This window comes from Oncorhynchus mykiss, chromosome 23 (assembly GCF_057628025.1).
Source record: "Oncorhynchus mykiss isolate SJ-2025 chromosome 23, ASM5762802v1, whole genome shotgun sequence".
Taxonomy (NCBI): domain Eukaryota; kingdom Metazoa; phylum Chordata; class Actinopteri; order Salmoniformes; family Salmonidae; genus Oncorhynchus; species Oncorhynchus mykiss.
In genome coordinates, this window is record NC_143044.1 from 56919858 (window position 1) to 56942500 (window position 22643).

General features: G+C 45.7%; 1 protein-coding gene across 2 annotated transcripts in view; it reads right to left on the bottom strand.

Annotated features, from left to right (window-relative positions):
* Positions 1 to 22643, bottom strand: part of LOC118943825 (DNA-directed RNA polymerase III subunit RPC1) — a 68356-nt gene that overhangs the window by 1590 nt on the left and 44123 nt on the right. For both annotated transcript variants that reach the window (XM_090217739.1, XM_090217738.1), the window contains exons 22-30: positions 15978 to 16064; positions 13327 to 13409; positions 12015 to 12185; positions 10059 to 10152; positions 6961 to 7053; positions 4993 to 5157; positions 3778 to 3942; positions 3244 to 3375; positions 623 to 755 (exon numbers count right to left, since the gene is read on the bottom strand). In XM_090217739.1, the coding sequence (XP_090073865.1) occupies positions 623 to 755; positions 3244 to 3375; positions 3778 to 3942; positions 4993 to 5157; positions 6961 to 7053; positions 10059 to 10152; positions 12015 to 12185; positions 13327 to 13409; positions 15978 to 16064 (1123 nt within the window). The remainder of the gene's footprint in view (positions 1 to 622; positions 756 to 3243; positions 3376 to 3777; positions 3943 to 4992; positions 5158 to 6960; positions 7054 to 10058; positions 10153 to 12014; positions 12186 to 13326; positions 13410 to 15977; positions 16065 to 22643) is intronic.

The window sequence follows — 22643 nt, forward strand, 5'->3', positions numbered from 1 at the left end:
CCAGAGGAGACAGAGAGATTCAGATACACCCGGAACCAGAGGAGACAGAGAGATTCAGATACACCTGGAACCAGAGGAGACAGAGACTCAGATACACCTGGAATCAGAGGAGACAGAGAGATTCAGATACACCTGGAATCAGAGGAGACAGAGAGACTCAGATACACCCGGAATCAGAGGAGACAGAGAGATTCAGATACACCTGGAACCAGAGGAGACAGAGAGATTCAGATACACCCGGAATCAGAGGAGACAGAGAGATTCAGATACACCTGGAACCAGAGGAGACAGAGAGATTCAGATACACCTGGAACCAGAGGAGACAGAGATTCAGATACACCTGGAACCAGAGGAGACAGAGAGATTGCGCTCAATCAGCCGTGTCTGGGATTTCTTTCTCAATGGCTGGAAATCCGACCGCTCTTCCGTCTCCATTTCATGTAGTGAAAACACTTGACAGGTGGCTAATTAGTTATGTCAGATCAGTGCAATGAATTAGAGAAGTTGTGGAAAGGACAGATGTTTTTTTTTATTTTAGACAACAAAAAGCCAGTTTATTCTCTGTTATCGAGTAGCTGTATTTCTGTGACTCTGCAACAGTAAGAGGAAGCCTGAAACTCACCACAGACCGAGTCCTTCTGACCAAAGTACGCAGCGTCAAAAAGATGGTCGGCAGTTTTCTCGAAGGACGCCAGCATCAACACGCTCTCTTTCATCTTAGCCAGGCCAAACCGGGTGATACCCAGGATCTCACCCTATGGATGGAAAATACATTATCCTTATTGCATAACCCTATATATTATCATATTACATTATCCTATTGCATATCCGTATCACATTATGCTACCACATTATCCTGTTTCATATCCCTATTACATTATCCTATTGCATATCCGTATCACATTATGCTACCACATTATCCTGTTTCATATCCCTATTACATTATCCTATTCCATAACCCTATTCCATATCCCATTCCATAACCATATTACATTATCCTATTCCATAACCATATTACATTATCCTATTCCATAACCATATTACATTATCCTATTCCATAACCGTATTACATTATCTTATTACATTATCCTATTCTGTAACCTTATTCCATTATCCTATTCCATAACCCTATTACATTATCCTATTCCATAACCCTATTACATTATCCTATTCCATAACCCTATTACATTATCCTATTCCATAACCCTATTACATTATCCTATTCCATAACCCTATTACTTAAAACCCATTACATACTTTATTATTCATATTGTGTCCTATCACATACAGAGATGTTGTTTTTATTAAACTAAATCTTTTTCTTGAGCAATTGTATTAGTTAAAAAAATATATACTGAACAAAAATATAAACGCAACATGTAAAGTGTTGTTCCCATGTGTCACAAACTGAAATAAAAAGACCCCAGAAATGTTTCATAAGCACAACATGCATATTTCTCTCAAATTTAGTGCACAAATTTGTTTACATCCCTGTTAGTGAGCATTTCTCCTTTTGCCAAGATAATCCATCCACCTGACAGGTGTGGCATATCAAGAAGCTGATTAAACAGCATGATCATTACACACAGGGGCACCTTGTGCTGGGGACAATAAAAGGCCACTAAATGGTGCAGTTTTGTTACACAACACAATGCCACAGATGTTTCAAGTTTTGAGGGAGCATGCGATTGGCATGCAGACTGCAGGAATGTCCACCAGAGCTGTTGCTAGAGAATTTAATGTTCAGTTACTTGAATTGTGAAGCATTTATTTGGGCTGCAATTTCTGAGGCTGGTAACTCTAATGAACTTATCCTCTGCAGCAGACGTGACTCTGGGTCTTCCTTTCTTGTGGCGGTCCTCGTGAGAGACAGTTTCATAATAGCACTTGATGGCTTCCGCGGCTGCACTTGAAGAAACTTTAAAAGTTCTTGAAATTTTCCAGATTGAATTACCGGTCTTAAAGTAATGTGCTTATTTGACCTGTTCTTGCCATAATATGGACTTGGTATTTTACCAAATAGGGCTATCTTCTGTATACCACCCGTATCTTGTCACAACACAACTGATTGGCTCAAATGCACTAAGGAAAGAAATTCCACAAATTAACTTTTAACAAGGCACACCTGTTAATTGAAATGCATTCCAGGTGACTACCTCATGAAGCTGGTTAAGAGAATGACAAGAATGTGCAAAGCTGTCATCAAGGCAAAGGGTGGCTACTTCGAAGAATCTCAAACATAAAATATATTTTGATTAACAGTTTTTTGGTTACTTCATGATTCCATATGTGTTATTTCATAGTTTTGATGCTGGGCCAAACCCTCCCCTAACCCGGACGACGCTGGGCCAAACCCTCCCCTAACCCGGACGACGCTGGGCCAAACCCTCCCCTAACCCGGACGACGCTGGGCCAAACCCTCCCCTAACCCGGACGGCGCTGGGCCAAACCCTCCCCTAACCCGGACGACGCTGGGCAAAACCCTCCCCTAACCCGGACGACGCTGGGCCAAACCCTCCCCTAACCCGGACGACGCTGGGCCAAACCCTCCCCTAACCCGGACGACGCTGGGCCAAACCCTCCCCTAACCCGGACGACGCTGGGCCAAACCCTCCCCTAACCCGGACGACGCTGGGCAAAACCCTCCCCTAACCCGGACGATGCTGGGCCAAACCCTCCCCTAACCCGGACGACGCTGGGCCAAACCCTCCCCTAACCCGGACGATGCTGGGCCAAACCCTCCCCTAACCCAGACGATGCTGGGCCAATTGTGCGCCGCCTCATGGGTCTCCCGGTCACTAATGGGTCTCCCGACACAGCCTGGAATCGAACCAGGATCTGTAATGACACAGCTAGCACTGCGATGCAGTGTCTTAGACCGCTGCACCACTCGGGAGGCAGGTGTCCAAACTTTTGACTGGTACTGTATTTCAATGGAAAACACATGTAAAATATGACATTAGCAGAGAGTAGGCCTGCACAGGTTAGCAAAATTCTGGGAACTTTCAATAAATTCCCAGTTTTTCCAGAAATCCTGGTTGCATGATTTATTACGGGAATCCTCTAACCAGGATTTCAGGAAAACCAGGGAATGTATTAAAAGTTCCAGGATTTTTGCAACCCTGCTGCATCTAAACTGCAAACAGAGGACTTCATCTCTCGTCACAAAACAAACTTAAAAAAAAAAAACCTCCCTCATTATTATTCGTCTTTGAATAAAACGTTCTCCATCTTTTCACCGACCTTATAGGACATGAGGTCAGCCAGGAGCATGACGTGTCGCCTGTCGATGCTCATGCCGTGGTTCACCATGGTGTACTGGATCTCATTGATGATGGTGGACCTAGCAGCCTCGATACCAATCGTCTTCTCAACCTGGGAAACAGAGAGACAATCAGTCGATTCTGTTTAAAGGAGACTAGAATTCCAAACTGATGTTTGTATGATTCATTAAATGGGAGGATAGGAGGAGCAGCAGGGAGACAGAGCAGACAGAACAGAAATGCTTAAGGCTCATGCTGGGATCAAACTAGGATCCCCGCCGCGGGGAAAGTAGATTGTTCTGGAGGAGAGAACAGTCTGTTGGTTCTCGGCACAGACACATTGGGGAATTCAATCAATTCATTTATTTAACAAAGCCCCTCTTTTACAACAACAGCTGTCATAGAGAGAATTGGTTCAGGCCAAACAATGAGATGATCATTTGAAATTCGACCAATAAATGGGACGATAATATGTTGCCGTTTGTTTTGTGAGGGGCTTCTACAGTCTAGTTACCTCATAGGTGTTGTTTGAGGTGGTCCTGTTGCCGTTGACACCGTGGGTTGCCATGACACTGCGTAGGTTGTCTCCCTCAACCAGCAGCTTGTACTTGTTCTTGCCGGTCTGCTCGTCGATGTGAATGACAGCTCTGGAGACCTCAGGGATGCCCTGTACCACCACCTAGTAACACCACAGAGACAGAGAGGAGAGAGAGGGAGGAGAGAGAGGGAGGGGACAGACAGAGAGGAGAGAGAGGGAGGGGACAGAGAGAGGGAGGAGAGGGAGGAAAGGAGAGAGGGGACAGAGAGAGGGAGGAAAGGAGAGAGGGGACAGAGAGAGGGAGGAAAGGAGAGAGGGGACAGAGAGAGGGAGGAAAGGAGAGAGGGGACAGAGAGAGGGAGGAAAGGAGAGAGGGAGGAAAGGAGAGAGGGAGGAGAGAGAGGGAGGAGAGAGAGGGGACAGAGAGAGGGAGGAGAGAGAGGGAGGAGAGAGAGGGAGGAGAGAGAGGGAGGAGAGAGAGGGAGGAGAGAGGGGACAGAGAGAGGGAGGAGAGAGGGGACAGAGAGAGGGAGGCAAGGATAGATGAGAGAGAGGGAGGAGACAGAGAGAGGGAGGAAAGGAGAGAGGGGACAGAGAGGGAGAGGGACAGAGAGAGGGAGGAGAGAGAGGGGACAGAGAGAGGGAGGAGACAGAGAGAGGGGACAGAGAGGGGGAGGAGAGGAGACAGAGAGAGGGAGGAGTCAGAGAGAGAGAGGAGAGGAGACAGAGAGGGAGGAGATTATAGGGGACACACTATAATGAACTGTACAGAGGCTTGGCAGCATTACCGCCTGGTGAATTCTATACATTTCTAATCATAAAGCCCCTTGTTGATATCATGAAAGAAACAATTCACTAAAATAATCCATGGTGAGACCTGTCTGAAGACTGACACAAGATTAACGTTTTTAGTTCAATACTTTAGACTAGAGCCCCAGTCAAAAGTGGTTCACTATATATAGGGAATACGGGCCCTGGTCAAAAGTGGTTCACTATATATAGGGAATACGGGCCCTGGTCAATAGTGGTTCACTATATATAGGGAATACGGGCCCTGGTCAAAAGTGGTTCACTATATATAGGGAATACGGGCCCTGGTCAATAGTGGTTCACTATATATAGGGAATACGGGCCCTGGTCAATAGCAGTGGGCTGAATAGGGTGCCATTTGGGACACGGCGTTACTCTTACCTTGGGCAGGTTATCCTTTAGAGACTGGAGGACGTAGTACATGGAGCTCTTGCTGTTTTCCCTGGGAGATACACAGACCACTGCCTCCCCGTGTACAGCTATGTCTCCAGGCTTCACTCTCAGCTTAGACATGCAGATAGAGTAGCGGACTGTCTCTGCATTCACCTGGGGAGAGACACAGACAGAAATAGATAAGAGTCAGAGAGCGAGAGAGCGAGAGAGAGCAGAGAATGAGAGAGCGAAAGAGAGCAGAGAACGAGAGAGAGAAAGAGAGCAGAGAACGAGAGAGAGAAAGAGAGCAGAGAGCGAGAGAGCGGGGATGTTGCTGCGGGGACTTACTTCTATTCAGCCACAAGAGCATTAGTGAGGTCTGACACTGATGGTATGCGATTAGGTCTGGTTCGCAGTCAGTGTTTCAATTCATCCCAAAGGTGTTTGATGGGGTTGAGGCCTCTGTGCAGGCCAGTCAAGTTCATCGACAAACCATTTCTGTATGGACCTCTCTTTGTGCACGGGGGCATTGTTATCATGCTGAAACAGGAAAGGGCCTTCCCCAAACTGTTGCCACAAAGTTGGAAGCATAGAATCGTCTAGAATGTCATTGTATGCTGTACTGTTAAGATTACCCTTCACTGGAACTAAGGGGCCCGAACCCTGAAAAACAGCCCCAGACCATTATTCCTACTCCACCAAACTTTACAATTGGCACTATGCAGTAGGACAGGTAGCGTTCTCCTGGCATCCGCCAAACCCAGATTTGTCTGTCGGACTGCCAGATGGTGAAGCGTGATTCATCCCTCCAGAGAACGCCTTTACACTGCTACAAATACCAATGCCGGCGAGCTTGACACCCCTCCAGCCGACACTTGGCATTGCGCATGGTGATCTTAGGCTTGTGTGCAGCTGCCCTTCTCACGGAAACCCATTTCATGAAGCTCCCGACGAACAGTTCTTGTGCTGACGTTGCTTCCAGAGGCAGTTTGGAACTCGGCAATGAGTGTTACAACCGAGGACAGCCACTTCGCGGCTGAGCAGTTGTTGCTCTTAGACGTTTCCACTTCACAATAACAGCACTTAAAGTTGACCAGGGCAGCTCTAGCAGGGCAGAAATATGACACACTGACTTGTTGTTAAGGTGGCATCCTATGACATTGCCACGTTGAAAGTCACTGAGCTCTTCAGTAAGGCCATTCTACTGCCAAAGTTTGTCTATGGAGATTATATGTGCTCAATTTTATACACCTGTTAGCAACAGGTGTGGCTGAAATAGCCGAATCCAATCATTTGAAGGGGTGTCCACATACTTTTGTTATATAGTGTAGTCAATAGAATGAATAGAATAGTCATATATAATTAGAATAGGAAAGTCATATGGAAATAGAATGAATAGAAGTCATAAAGAATGAATAGAATAGTCATATAGAATTAGAATAGGAAAGTCATATAGAAATAGAATGAATAGAAGTCATATAGAATTAGAATAGGAAAGTCATATAGAAATAGAATGAATAGAAGTCATATAGAATTAGAATAGGAAAGTCATATAGAAATAGAATGAATAGAAGTCATATAGAATGAATATAATAGTCATATAGAATTAGAATAGGAAAGTCATATAGAAATAGAATGAATAGAAGTAATATAGAATGAATAGAAGTCATATAGAATTAGAATAGGAAAGTCATATAGAAATAGAATGAATAGAAGTCATAAAGAATGAATAGAATAGTCATATAGAATTAGAATAGGAAAGTCATTTAGAAATAGAATGAATAGAAGTAATATAGAATACATATAATAGTCATATAGAACAAAAAATAAAAAGTCAACAGAATAGTTACATAGAAATAGAATTAATAAAAATAGTCATGGAAAAATAAGGAATAGAACATCATAGAATAATATAGCAATAGAATGAATAGAACAGGTCATAGAAGGACTAGAATAAGTGTATTTCTACGTTGGTACCTCTAGCCGTAGCAGTCTGATCCTCTCCAGTGACAGCTTGACCAGAATGAAACAGTCGTCTGGCAGAAACACCTCTTCAATGTACTCTGAAATCTGTCAGGGAAAGAGTCTGATACCTAAATTCAATCGTTTACAAGTCAAAGGGCAAACATTGATTGTCTGTTGCCATGGCAAAACGGTGTTATTTTATTTTCAAGTACACAGTAAGTATACAGTAAACAGTGTGTTTGCAGCAGCCAGTATTTGTGCATTGTGTGTTGTGCATTTGAAATGACAGGGTTGTTTTTGGTAACATCTCTGCTAGATTATTATATAGTCCAAATGCCATCCTAATAGTTACATTAAACTTTGAAAAGGCAGGGGAAATAAGATTATTATTTGTAACTATAAAAAGCAAATCAAAGTTTCAAGACTAATCCTTGAATGGTGAATAATGAACAGACATCCTGTGAGGTGAGAGATAGTGCTCAGTATTCGAGTCAGCTAGCGGAGCTCAGGCTAAAGGCCAGCTAGCTAGCGGAGCTCAGGCTAAAGGCCAGCTAGCTAGCGGAGCTCAGGCTAAAGGCCAGCTAGCTAGCGGAGCTCAGGCTAAAGGCCAGCTAGCTAGCGGAGCTCAGGCTAAAGGCCAGCTAGCTAGCGGAGCTCAGGCTAAAGGCCAGCTAGCGGAGCTCAGGCTACTCTGTCATCCTCTATGCATAGTCACTTTAATAACTCTACCTACATGTACATAATTACCCCAACTACCTCGACACCGGTGCCCCCGAACATTGACTCTGTACCGGTACCCACTGTATATAACCCCGCTATTGTTATTTACTGCTGCTCTTTAATTATTTGTTATTCTTATCTCTTACTTTTGTTTTTTGGGGTATTTTCTTAAAAAACTGTATTGTTGGCTAAGGGCTTGTAAGTAAGGATTTCACTAAGGAGTACTACACCTGTTGTATTCAGGACTACTACACCTGTTGTATTCAGGTCTACTACACCTGTTGTATTCAGGACTACTACACCTGTTGTATTCAGGTCTACTACACCTGTTGTATTCAGGACTACTACACCTGTTGTATTCAGGACTACTACACCTGTTGTATTCAGGACTACTACACCTGTTGTATTCAGGACTACTACACCTGTTGTATTCAGGACTACTACACCTGTTGTATTCAGGACTACTACACCTGTTGTATTCAGGACTACTACACCTGTTGTATTCAGGACTACTACACCTGTTGTATTCAGGACTACTACACCTGTTGTATTCAGGACTACTACACCTGTTGTATTCAGATCTACTACACCTGTTTTATTCAGGACTACTACACCTGTTTTATTCAGGACTACTACACCTGTTGTATTCAGATCTACTACACCTGTTTTATTCAGGACTACTACACCTGTTTTATTCAGGACTACTACACCTGTTGTATTCAGATCTACTACACCTGTTGTATTCAGATCTACTACACCTGTTGTATTCAGATCTACTACACCTGTTGTATTCAGGACTACTACACCTGTTGTATTCAGGACTACTACACCTGTTGTATTCAGGACTACTACACCTGTTGTATTCAGGACTACTACACCTGTTGTATTCAGGACTACTACACCTGTTGTATTCAGGACTACTACACCTGTTGTATTCAGGACTACTACACCTGTTGTATTCAGGACTACTACACCTGTTGTATTCAGGACTACTACACCTGTTGTATTCAGGACTACTACACCTGTTGTATTCAGATCTACTACACCTGTTGTATTCAGATCTACTACACCTGTTGTATTCAGATCTACTACACCTGTTGTATTCAGGACTACTACACCTGTTGTATTCAGGACTACTACACCTGTTGTATTCAGGACTACTACACCTGTTGTATTCAGGACTACTACACCTGTTGTATTCAGGACTACTACACCTGTTGTATTCAGGACTACTACACCTGTTGTATTCAGGACTACTACACCTGTTGTATTCAGGACTACTACACCTGTTGTATTCAGGACTACTACACCTGTTGTATTCAGGACTACTACACCTGTTGTATTCAGGACTACTACACCTGTTGTATTCAGGACTACTACACCTGTTTTATTCAGGTCTACTACACCTGTTGTATTCAGGACTACTACACCTGTTGTATTCAGGACTACTACACCTGTTGTATTCAGGACTACTACACCTGTTGTATTCAGGACTACTACACCTGTTGTATTCAGATCTAGTACACCTGTTGTATTCAGGACTACTACACCTGTTGTATTCAGGACTACTACACCTGTTGTATTCAGATCTACTACACCTGTTGTATTCAGGACTACTACACCTGTTGTACTTGGCGCATGTGACAAATAGACTTTGATTTGAATGTGAGACCCTGTCAGCATTCTATGGAACCATGTTCTGAATTATAGTGATCCACAAGCATTCCTACTTCATTCACATCTATCACTCCACTATTAATGCTAAGTTGTAATTATTTTCACCTCTATTTTTTTTATTTTAGCTTTATTTAACTAGGCAAGTCAGTTAAGAACAAATTCTTATTTTCAATGACGGTCTAGGAACAGTGGGTTAAACTGCCTGTTCAGGGGCAGAACGACAGATTTGTACCTTGTCAGCTCGGGGATTTGAACTTGCAACCTTCCGGTTACTAGTCCAACGCTCTAGGGCCTATTTATTGCCTTACCTCCCTACTCTTCTACATTTGCACACACTGTACATAGATGTTTTTCTATTTTTCTTGTCTTTTGTGTTATTGACTGTACATTTGTTTATGTGTAACTCTGTTGTTGTACGTGTCGCACAGCTTTGCTTTATCTTGGCCAGGTCGGAGTTGTAAACATGTTCTCAACTAGCCTACTTAGTTAAATAAAGGTGAAATTAAAAAAATAATAAAAATGTAGTATTGAAAACTGTAGTGCTGAGCACGATGCCAGAATCACACGTTTTCAAAACAGCACAGCAACCTTGCAGGAGCGGGAATCACTCCACCGTGTGACTCGTGATGTTGTGGAGAAAAGGGGGGACATTGACAGCGGTGACAGATTTGTCCCTGTAGAGTAGCTACAGGACGTGCTGAATAGCGAGCTACCTCTCCCAGAAGGGTCTTCTCAATCCTCCCTTTCACCAACCGGCCGAAGTCTGCGTCGTCGTCCACATCCAAGTGAGCGCTGATTATAGGTGTGCTGATGGGAACACAACAGAAGCCCTTTAATAAAATGGTGTGTGTCATTCTGAATAGAGTGCCATTTAAAACGGATGGGCTACTGCTCATTGTTTGGCGAGGCAATTGGCTTGAGATCCAGACTCTCTTATCTCTGAATCTCTCTCCCTCCCTCGCTCCCTCTCTCTGAATCTCTCTCCGTCCCTCGCTCTTCTGCTCCCTCTCTCTGTATCTCTCTCCGTCCCTCGCTCTTCTGCTCCCTCTCTCTGAATCTCTCTCCCTCCCTCGCTCTTCTGCTCCCTCTCTCTGAATCTCTCTCCCTCCCTCGCTCTTCTGCTCCCTCTCTGCGTCCCTCGCTCTTCTGCTCCCTCTCTCTGAATCTCTCTCCCTCCCTCGCTCTTCTGCTCCCTCTCTGAATCTCTCTCCGTCCCTCGCTCCCTCTCTCCGTATCTCTCTCCGTCCTTCGCTCTTCTGCTCCCTCTCTCTGAATCTCCCTCTCTCCGTATCGCTCTCCCTCCCTCGCTCTTCTGATCTCTCTCTCTCTCCCTCCCCCTCTCTCTCTCCCTCCCCCTCGCTCTCTCTGTATCTCTCTCCGTCCCTCGCTCTTCTGCTCCCTCTCTCTTTCCCTCCCTCACTCTCCCTCCCCCTCTCTGTATCTCTCTCCGTCCCTCGCTCTTCTGCTCCCTCTCTCAATCTCTCTCCCTCCCTCGCTCCTTCTCTCCGTATCTCTCTCCGTCCCTCACTCTTCTGCTCCCTCTCTCTGTATCGCTCTCCCTCCCTCGCTCTTCTGATCTCTCTCTCTCTCCCTCCCCCTCGCTCTCCCTCCCCCTCTCTCTCCCCCTCTCTCTCTCCCTCCCTCACTCTCCCTCCCCCTCCCTCTCTCTGTATCTCTCTCCGTCCCTCGCTCTTCTGCTCCCTCTCTCTGTATCGCTCTCCGTCCCTCGCTCTTCTGCTCCCTCTCTCTGTATCGCTCTCCGTCCCTCGCTCTTCTGCTCCCTCTCTCTGTATCGCTCTCCCTCCCTCGCTCTTCTGCTCCCTCTCTCTGTATCGCTCTCCCTCCCTCGCTCTTATGCTCCCTCTCCCTCCCTCGCTCTTATGCTCCCTCTCCCTCCCTCCCTCACTCTCCCTCCCCCTCCCCCCTCTCTCTCTCCCTCCCTCTCTCGAAGGTGTATTCATTCCTTCTCCAGGATTCTCTCCAGGGCCGTGTGATTAGGCCACGGAGCAGAATAACTACCGGCTGACGGGGGAACATCACAGTTGGGCACTGTGATTGGAAGAACCTTCTTGGCTGTCTGGTCATGTAGAAGCAGACACCAATCAGAGCTAATGGAACACGGCGCCCGGCGGTCCGCTCTGAAGGACCCCGGCTGGGTCCAAACAGCACCCTATTCCCTATACAGGGCTCTGGTTAAAAGTAGTGCACTATATAAGGAATAGGATGCCATTTGGGATTCAGGCCGTATTCCTGTTCAGTCAGGAAGACAAGGAATTATTTGGACGAAAACTATCTGTTTTTATGCTTCAGGGTGAAATTGATTGAATCTGAACTTCTCCTAGTAACTTGTAACAATGAGCAAGCCTTCATGATCCTTCTACTATAGTAGTCTGGAGAGAAAAGTGAGAGGAGTAACAGAGACTTCTCCAAGTCCAGCTCTGACTCACATCTGATGTTGACTGACCATCCTAAACCAGTTCCACGGCTGATTTTCATTCTTCCTCTCTAATCAAACACTGATTTAGACTTGGGACACCAGGCGGGTACAATTAAGTATAATTTAGAACAGCAAACCAGCAGTACTCTGGACCTCCAGGCTCAGATCTGAATCCTCCGGTCCTAAAGCCATTTCAAAAGTAGCTTGATAAGGGCTTTGACCCCCGACTCACCTGATGTTCTTGGAGGCGTTGATGATCTCCTTGATGCGCGGGACCCCCAGGGTGATGTTCATGGAGGCTACCCCAGCAAAGTGGAAGGTTTTCAGGGTCATCTGGGTGCCAGGCTCCCCAATGCTCTGGGCACACAGGGCTCCTACTGCTGAGCCCGGCTCCATCTGAGCTCTGGGGACACAGACATGTAGGATGAATGGGTAAAGTGTTACCTACCGGGGGTGACCCGCTGAAAAGTGTTACCTACCTCATTGACCCGCTGAGCTAAAGGACTAAGCATTAACCTGGGGAGCTAACACAAGTATTCAGACAGATAGGATTGAGACATAGGATCAATGGGCATAGTGTGTCCTACAGGGGGGGTTCAACACAAGTCTCCCAAGATACTCCTAGGCATTAGCTTGGGGTTCAACACAAGTCTCCCAAGATACTCCTAGGCATTAGCTTGGGGATTGAACACAAGTCTCCCAAGATACTCCTAGGCATTAGCTTGGGGATCGAACACAAGTCTCCCAAGATTCTCCTAGGCATTAGCTTGGGGATCAAACACAAGTCTCCCAAGATACTCCTAGGCATTAGCTTGGGGATCGAACACAAGTCTCCCAAGATTCTCCTAGGCATTAGCTTGGGGATCGAACACAAGTCTCCCAAGATTATCCTAGGCATTAGCTTGGGGATCGAACACAAGTCTCCCAAGTCTCAAGCAAGGTTAATTATCACTCCATTAACACAACCACCTGTGAGCAGTGACCACCACAGATACAACCATCTGTGAGCAGTGACAACCACAGATACAACCATCTGTGAGCAGTGACCACCACATATACAACTATCTGTGAGCAGTGACCACCACAGACACAGCCATCTGTGAGCAGTGACCACCACAGATACAACCATCTGTGAGCAGTGACCACCACAGACACAGCCATCTGTGAGCAGTGACCACCACAGACACAGCCATCTGTGAGCAGTGACCACCACAGACACAGCCATCTGTGAGCAGTGACCACCACAGACACAGCCATCTGTGAGCAGTGACCACCACAGACACAGCCATCTGTGAGCAGTGACCACCACAGACACAGCCATCTGTGAGCAGTGACCACCACAGACACAGCCATCTGTGAGCAGTGACCACCACAGACACAGCCATCTGTGAGCAGTGACCACCACAGACACAGCCATCTGTGAGCAGTGATCACCACAGACACAGCCATATGTGAGCAGTGACCACCACAGACACAGCCATCTGTGAGCAGTGATCACCACAGACACAGCCATCTCTGAGCAGTGACCACCACAGACACAGTACCTCATGTACTTGTCCCTGCAGGTCTCCAGAAACTTCTCTAGCTGGCTGGGAGTGATGCGGTCCAACTGATACAGAACTCTGGGCTGAAACAGAGAGAGAGAGAGAGAGAGAGAGTGCGAGACAGAGAGCACAACAGAGAGAGAGAGCGAGAGAGAACGTGAGCAAGAGGATTTACACTGAGATTTACAGTTATAGGGCAGGTAGTGATCTCCTGGCATCCGCCAAACCCAGATTCGTCCGTCAGACTGCCAGATAGTGAAGTGTGATTCATCATTCCAGAGAACGCGTTTCCAATGGCTGCAAGCTTTACACCACTCGACAGTTGGCATTGCGCATGGTGATCTTAGGCTCGGCCCATGGACACCCATTTCATGAAGCTGCCCCATGAGATACATTTTTGAGATACGAATAAGTTATAATACATTTTTAAAAACTGTTCCACGAAAAACGTGCATATGAAAACCATAATTGGCACGCAGATCGGTGGACATTGTAAGAAGTTTGCATTACACATGAGAAATGTTGCAGACTCCTCGTGTACTGTAACCTATTACCTGCAACTTCAGGAGAGTGAAGGCAGAACCTGTAAAAGCCAGGAAGAGCGGGATGAGGATGGTTGAGGTTAAGGGTTTTTCCTTCTGGTTATCTTGATCTCTGGTTCCCTCTTGAGGCATTTGTATCTTATTTCATCAAACAGTGCGATTAAAGCATAGGACAAGCTTAATGCACACATAGTTGATTTTATGAAAACATAGGGTGTGTCTATATAAGGAAAAATACACGTTTAAAAATGTTGACTAATTGATTGGTCGAAAGAAGAGGATTTTTTTTTGTCGGGGACAGCCCTAATTTACACTAAGATGGGCTAATGGACAGATACAGATAAATAATTTATACAATCAAGTAAGGCTTTGGTGATTTTCGGTTTAAATTGTCACAGAAAAGCTTTGACGGTGAAAAGTTGGTTGATTTAGTCATTTTACGTTGTAAAATTGCGGTGATCGGTTAAAATTGCGAGCCCTTATTTTGTAGTGATTATATATATTTATATGGTAATATTGCAATGCGCTGACTGCTTTATTATTGTTATTTTTAAACCTTTATTTAACGAGGCAAGTCAGTTATGAACAAATTCTTATTTTCAATGACGGCCTAGGAACAGTGGGTTAACTGCCCTGTTCAGGGGCAGAACGACAGATTTGTACCGTGTCAGCTTGGGGGTTTGAACTTGCAACCTCCCGGTTACTAGTCCTACACTCGAACCACTAGGCTACCTGCCGTCCCTACACTCTAACCGCTAGGCTACCTGCCGTCCCTACACTCTAACCACTAGGCTACCCTGCCGTCCCTACACTCTAACCGCTAGGCTACCTGCCGTCCCTACACTCTAACCGCTAGGCTACCTGCCGTCCCTACACTCTAACCACTAGGCTACCTGCTGTCCCTACACTCTAACCACTAGGCTACCTGCAGTCCCTACACTCTAACCACTAGGCTACACTGCCGTCCCTACACTCTAACCGCTAGGCTACCTGCCGTCCCTACACTCTAACCACTAGGCTACCTGCCGTCCCTACACTCTAACCACTAGGCTACCTGCCGTCCCTACACTCTAACCACTAGGCTACCCTGCCGTCCCTACACTCTAACCACTAGGCTACCTGCCGTCCCTACACTCTAACCACTAGGCTACCCTGCCGTCCCTACACTCTAACCACTAGGCTACCTGCCGTCCCTACACTCTAACCACTAGGCTACCTGCCGTCCCTACACTCTAACCACTAGGCTACCTGCCGTCCCTACACTCTAACCGCTAGGCTACCTGCCGTCCCTACACTCTAACCGCTAGGCTACCTGCCGTCCCTACACTCTAACCACTAGGCTACCTGCCGTCCCTACACTCTAACCGCTAGGCTACCTGCCGTCCCTACACTCTAACCACTAGGCTACCTGCCGTCCCTACACTCTAACCGCTAGGCTACCTGCCGTCCCTACACTCTAACCACTAGGCTACCTGCCGTCCCTACACTCTAACCACTAGGCTACCTGCCGTCCCTACACTCTAACCACTAGGCTACCTGCCGTCCCTACACTCTAACCACTAGGCTACCTGCCGTCCCTACACTCTAACCACTAGGCTACCTGCCGTCCCTACACTCTAACCACTAGGCTACCTGCCGTCCCTACACTCTAACCACTAGGCTACCTGCCGTCCCTACACTCTAACCACTAGGCTACCTGCCGTCCCTACACTCTAACCACTAGGCTACCTGCCGTCCCTACACTCTAACCACTAGGCTACCCTGCCGCCCCTACACTCTAACCGCTAGGCTACCCTGCCGTCCCTACACTCTAACCGCTAGGCTACCCTGCCGTCCCTACACTCTAACCGCTAGGCTACCTGCCGTCCCTACACTCTAACCACTAGGCTACCTGCCGTCCCTACACTCTAACCACTAGGCTACCCTGCCGTCCCTACACTCTAACCACTAGGCTACCCTGCCGTCCCTACACTCTAACCACTAGGCTACCCTGCCGCCCCATTTATGCAGGAATAGTGCAGTGATGGGAAACAGCTAAATCCTGGATGGACTGCTTGAAAAAGAGATGTCATTGTGACTGTGTTGAATGTAAAGGATGAAAAGGTCTACCTCAGTGGTGCCATTGTCGTTGATGCCGTATTTGTCCCTGGTCTTCTTGATCTTCTCAGATGTAGCCTTGATGAACTTTTTGATCTCCTTTGGTTGGGAGAGAAGGAGAGAGAGTGAGATAAAGGGAGAGTGAGAGGGAGAGAGAGAGAGTGAGATAAAGGGAGAGAGAGAGAGAGAGAGAGAGAGAGAGAGAGAGAGAGAGAGAGAGAGAGAGAGAGAGAGTGAGATAAAGGGAGAGTGAGAGGGAGAGAGAGAGTGAGATAAAGGGAGAGAGAGAGAGAGAGAGAGAGAGTGAGAGAAAGGGAGAGAGAGAGGGAGAGAGAGAGTGAGAGAAAGGGAGAGAGAGAGGGAGAGAGAATGAGATAAAGGGAGAGCGAGAGGGAGAGAGAGTGAGATAAAGGGAGAGCGAGAGGGAGAGAGAGTGAGATAAAGGGAGAGAGAGAGAGAGGGAGATAAAGGGAGAGTGAGAGAAAGGGAGAGAGAGTGAGAGAAAGGGAGAGAGAGTGAGAGAAAGGGAGATAAAGGGAGAGGGAGAGAGAATTAGATAAAGGGAGAGCGAGAGGGAGAGAGAGTGAGATAAAGGGAGAGAGAGAGAGAGAGGGAGATAAAGGGAGAGTGAGAGAAAGGGAGAGAGAGTGAGAGAAAGGGAGAGAGAGTGAGAGAAAGGGAGATAAAGGGAGAGGGAGAGAGAATGAGATAAAGGGAGAGCGAGAGGGAGAGAGAGAGTGAGATAAAGGGAGAGAGAGAGAGAGAGTGAGAGAAAGGGAGAGAGAGAGATAAAGGGAGATAAAGGGAGAGCGAGAGGGAGAGAGAGTGAGATAAAGGGAGAGAGAGAGAGAGAGAGTGAGATAAAGGGAGAGCGAGAGGGAGAGAGAGAATGAGATAAAGGGAGAGCGAGAGGGAGAGAGAGAATGAGATAAAGGGAGAGCGAGAGGGAGAGAGAGAGTGAGATAAAGGGAGAGAGAGAGATAAAGGGAGGGAGAGAGAGAGTGAGAGAAAGGGAGGGAGAGAGAGAGAAAGGGAGGGAGAGAGAGCCATGTCAATAACAGCCATGATAAGATAAGATGTCAATAATTCACTCCTGTTGAGATGTAACACTTTAGAAACCCAGTGGGAAAAATACAATTTATTAAATAAATAAATAAAAAGCTGGTAGAAATGACGGTTGTAAACTGGTTACAATGATGGTTCTAAAGTGATGGTTGTAAAGTGGTTTTAAAATGATGGTTGTAAAGGGGATCTAAAGTGATGGTTGTGATGGTTCTAAAGTGATGGTTGTGATGGTTGTAAAGGGGATCTAAAGTGATGGTTGTGATGGTTCTAAAGTGATGGTTGTGATGGTTGTAAAGTGGTTCTAAAGTGGTGGCTGTAAAGGGGTTCTAAAGTGATGGCTGTAAAGGGGTTCTAAAGTGATGGCTGTAAAGGGGTTCTAAAGTGATGGTTGTGATGGTTGTAAAGTGGTTCTAAAGTGATGGTTGTGATGGTTCTAAAGTGATGGTTGTGAAGTGGTTCTAAAGTGGTGGCTGTAAAGGGGTTCTAAAGTGATGGCTGTAAAGGGGTTCTAAAGTGATGGCTGTAAAGGGGTTCTAAAGTGATGGTTGTGATGGTTGTAAAGTGGTTCTAAAGTGATGGTTGTGATGGTTCTAAAGTGATGGTTGTGATGGTTGTAAAGTGGTTCTAAAGTGGTGGCTGTAAAGGGGTTCTAAATTGATGGTTGTGATGGTTGTAAAGTGGTTCTAAAGTGATGGCTGTAAAGGGGTTCTAAAGTGATGGTTGTAAAGTGGTTCTAAAGCGATGGTTGTGATGGTTGTAAAGGGGTTCTAAAGTGATGGTTGTAAAGGGGTTCTAAAGTGATGGTTGTAAAGTGGTTGTAAAGTGATGGTTGTAAAGGGGTTCTAAAGTGATGGTTGTAAAGTGGTTCTAAAGTGATGGTTGTAAAGTGATGGTTGTAAAGGGGTTCTAAAGTGATGGTTGTGATGGTTGTAAAGGGGTTCTAAAGCGATGGTTCTAAAGCGATGGTTCTAAAGTGGTTCTAAAGTGATGGCTGTAAAGGGGTTCTAAAGCGATGGTTATAAAGTGGTTCTAAAGTGATGGCTGTAAAGGGGTTCTAAAGTGATGGTTGTAAAGGGGTTCTAAAGTGATGGTTGTAAAGTGGTTCTAAAGTGATGGTTGTAAAGGGGTTCCAAAGTGATGGTTGTGAAGGTTGTAAAGGGGTTCTAAAGTGATGGTTGTGAAGGTTGTAAAGGGGTTCTAAAGCGATGGTTTTAAAGTGATGGTTGTAAAGTGGTTGTAAAGTGATGGTTGTAAAGGGGTTCTAAAGTGATGGTTGTGATGGTTGTAAAGGGGTTCTAAAGCGATGGTTCTAAAGTGATGGTTCTAAAGTGGTTCTAAAGTGATGGCTGTAAAGGGGTTCTAAAGCGATGGTTCTAAAGTGATGGTTGTAAAGTGGTTCTAAAGTGATGGTTGTAAAGGGGTTCTAAAGTGATGGTTGTGATGGTTGTAAAGGGGTTCTAAAGCGATGGTTGTGATGGTTCTAAAGGGGTTCTAAAGTGATGGTTGTGATGGTTGTAAAGTGGTTGTAAAGTGATGGTTGTAAAGTGATGGTTCTAAAGGGGTTCTAAAGTGATGGTTGTGATGGTTGTAAAGTGGTTCTAAAGTGGTGGTTGTAAAGGGGTTCTAAAGTGATGGTTGTAAAGTGATGGTTGTAAAGTGATGCCTCTTCAACCACTTTTGCCCCTGGGTTACTTAGTACATAATGTAGTGTACAGACCTTGGTAAATCAAGAGAACCGTTAGGAGATCATGCTTCCACACAACACACCAGCAGAGCTGCACAGTGTAAAACTGGTCTTTCAACACAGCACTACGCACTAGGTCAGGCTGTGCAGGACAGACAGTAACATCACAGAACAGGAAACACTCATTCCATTTCATTCTACAATCCATTTAAATCAACCCTGCCAAAAACATTCTGTTGATCAAAACCCTATAACGATGCAACTCTTACACGATTAGTAAAATAACATTCAAATCAACTGTGGATGCATTCTACAATAAAATGTATTTAAAATATGTACAACGTTTAATTTATTTGATCAAATCAAACCCCCTACTACGATTCAACACTTGCCTGATTAGTACTTTATTCCAAACATGGGTAGACACATTGAAAAAGCCAAACTTTAGAATTGACCAACTGACTGAATGCAATGTTTGAAACGGTGCTGTTGTCACCGTGGTTAGTCTCACACCATTACCTAGGCATGATGCACGTTAGACACCGTACCTCCATATACTTTTCTGAGCCCGTGTCTGTCAAGGCCTTGACGCGGGGGACAAAGTAAGACAGAAACCACAGAGTAAACTGGATCAACCTTACCACACGTTCCTTTAAATCAACTCCGTGTGCGCGCACGGGCGCCCACACATTATTCATCATTAAAATATGGTAATGACTAGAAACAAAAATGAAATAAAACTAACGAATGGAGGAAAAAAAGGTGATTATGCTGCTATCTTGAAATCAGTTAATTAGCTGATAACGGAATGGCCTATTAATTTGAAACCAGAAGTTGTCGTACAAGTCCTTGACCCCTTGTGCTGATCTGACTTTCAACATTCCAATTAAAAGTTTATATACAAAAAAAAGGGGGTGGAACCGTTCCAACAATAACGAATGACAATCCTTCAGGCTTCCGTCCCCATCAACCAGCATCAGAACTTCCAGACCCTGAGTGTGTATGACAGAACATTGTTAAAATGGGATGTAAACCCCATCTGCCTAGGGAGACTAAATCACCAAGATACATATAATATACCTTCAAATAAGCCTCTGGATTACAGAGCATGTACTGATGAAGAAACAGTAACAATATACACAAACCCTGTTAGGACAACATACATTATAAATGTTTAAATATGCTTTTAATGTTTAGAGAAGCTTTTTTTTATGTGAAAAGATGCATTTCTAGTCACAGTACTCATGGGACGTCATTAAAAGGAGGAATCCTAGAGCACGGAGATCTCATGGTACACGTCTTTAATAGGAGGAATCCTAGAGCACGGAGGTCTCATGGGACACGTCATTAAAGGAGGAATCCTAGAGCACGGTCTCATGGGACACGTCTTTATTAGGAGGAATCCTAGAGCACGGAGGTCTCATGGTACAGGTCATTAAAGGAGGAATCCTAGAGCACGGAGGTCTCATGGTACAGGTCATTAAAGGAGGAATCCTAGAGCACGGAGGTCTCATGGGACACATCATTAAAGGAGGAATCCTAGAGCACGGAGGTCTCATAGTACACGTCTTTATTAGGAGGAATCCTAGAGCACGGAGGTCTCATAGTACACGTCTTTATTAGGGGGAATCCTAGAGCACGGAGGTCTCATGGGACACGTCTTTATTAGGAGGAATCCTAGAGCACGGAGGTCTCATGGTACAGGTCATTAAAGGAGGAATCCTAGAGCACGGAGGTCTCATGGTACAGGTCATTAAAGGAGGAATCCTAGAGCACGGAGGTCTCATGGGACACATCATTAAAGGAGGAATCCTAGAGCACGGAGGTCTCATGGGACACGTCTTTAAAGGAGGAATCCTAGAGCACGGAGGTCTCATGGCACAGGTCATTAAAATGAGGAATCCTAGAGCATGGATGTCTCATGGGACACGTCATTAAAGGAGGAATCCTAGAGCACGGAGGTCTCATGGGACACGTCTTTATTAGGAGGAATCCTAGAGCATGGATGTCTCATGGGACACGTCATTAAAGGAGGAATCCTAGAGCACGGAGGTCTCATGGGACACGTCTTTATTAGGAGGAATCCTAGAGCACGGAGGTCTCATAGTACAGGTCATTAAAGGAGGAATCCTAGAGCACGGAGGTCAGATGGTACCTGTCTTTATTAGGAGGAATCCTAGAGCATGGATGTCTCATGGGACACGTCATTAAAGGAGGAATCCTAGAGCACGGAGGTCTCATGGGACACGTCTTTATTAGGAGGAATCCTAGCACACGGAGGTCTCATAGTACAGGTCACTAAAGGAGGAATCCTAGAGCACGGAGGTCAGATGGTACCTGTCTTTATTAGGAGGAATCCTAGAGCACGGAGGTCTCATGGGACACGTCATTAAAGGAGGAATCCTAGAGCACGGAGGTCTCATGGTACAGGTCATTAAAGGAGGAATCCTAGAGCACGGAGGTTTGATGGTACCTGTCTTTATTAGGAGGAATCCTAGAGCACAGAGGTCTCATGGTACACGTCATTAAAGGAGGAATCCTAGAGCACGGGGGTCTCATGGTACCTGTCTTTATTAGAAGGAATCCTAGAGCACGGAGGTCGCATGGTACCTGTCTTTATTAGGAGGAATCCTAGAGCACGGAGGTCTCATAGTACAGGTCATTAAAGGAGGAATCCTAGAGCACTGAGGTCTCATGGTACAGGTCATTAAAGGAGGAATCCTAGAGCACGGAGGTCTCATGGGACCCGTTATTAAAGGAGGAATCCTAGAGCATGGAGGTCTTATAGTACAAGTCATTAAAGGAGGAATCCTAGAGCATGGAGGTCTCATGGTACCTGTCTTTATTAGGAGGAATCCTAGAGCACGGAGGTCTCATAGTACAGGCCATTAAAGGAGGAATCCTAGAGCACGGAGGTCTCATGGTACAGGTCATTAAAGGAGGAATCCTAGAGCACGGAGGTCTCATGGGACACGTTATTAAAGGAGGAATCCTAGAGCACGGAGGTCTCATAGTACAAGTCATTAAAGGAGGAATCCTAGAGCACGGAGGTCAGATGGTACCTGTCTTTATTAGGAGGAATCCTAGAGCACGGAGGTCTCATGGGACACGTCATTAAAGGAGGAATCCTAGAGCACGGAGGTCTCATGGTACAGGTCATTAAAGGAGGAATCCTAGAGCACAGCATTTTGATGGTACCTGTCTTTATTAGGAGGAATCCTAGAGCACAGAGGTCTCATGGTACACGTCATTAAAGGAGGAATCCTAGAGCACGGGGGTCTCATGGTACCTGTCTTTATTAGAAGGAATCCTAGAGCACGGAGGTCTCATAGTACAGGTCATTAAAGGAGGAATCCTAGAGCACGGAGGTCTCATGGTACAGGTCATTAAAGGAGGAATCCTAGAGCACGGAGGTCTCATGGGACACGTTATTAAAGGAGGAATCCTAGAGCACGGAGGTCTCATAGTACAAGTCATTAAAGGAGGAATCCTAGAGCACAGAGGTCTCATGGGACAGGTCATTAAAAGGAGGAATCCTAGAGCACGGAGATCTCATGGTACACGTCTTTATTAGGAGGAATCCTAGAGCACGGAGGTCTCATGGGACAAGTCTTTATTAGGAGGAATCCTAGAGCACGGAGGTCTCATGGGACACGTCTTTATTAGGAGGAATCCTAGAGCATTGAGGTCTCATGGGACACGTCATTAAAGGAGGAATCCTAGAGCACGGTCTCATGGGAAGCGTCTTTATTAGGAGGAATTCTAGAGCACGGAGGTCTCATAGTACACGTCTTTATTAGGGGGAATCCTAGAGCACGGAGGTCTCATGGGACACGTCTTTATTAGGAGGAATCCTAGAGCACGGAGGTCTCATGGTACAGGTCATTAAAGGAGGAATCCTAGAGCACGGAGGTCTCATGGGACACATC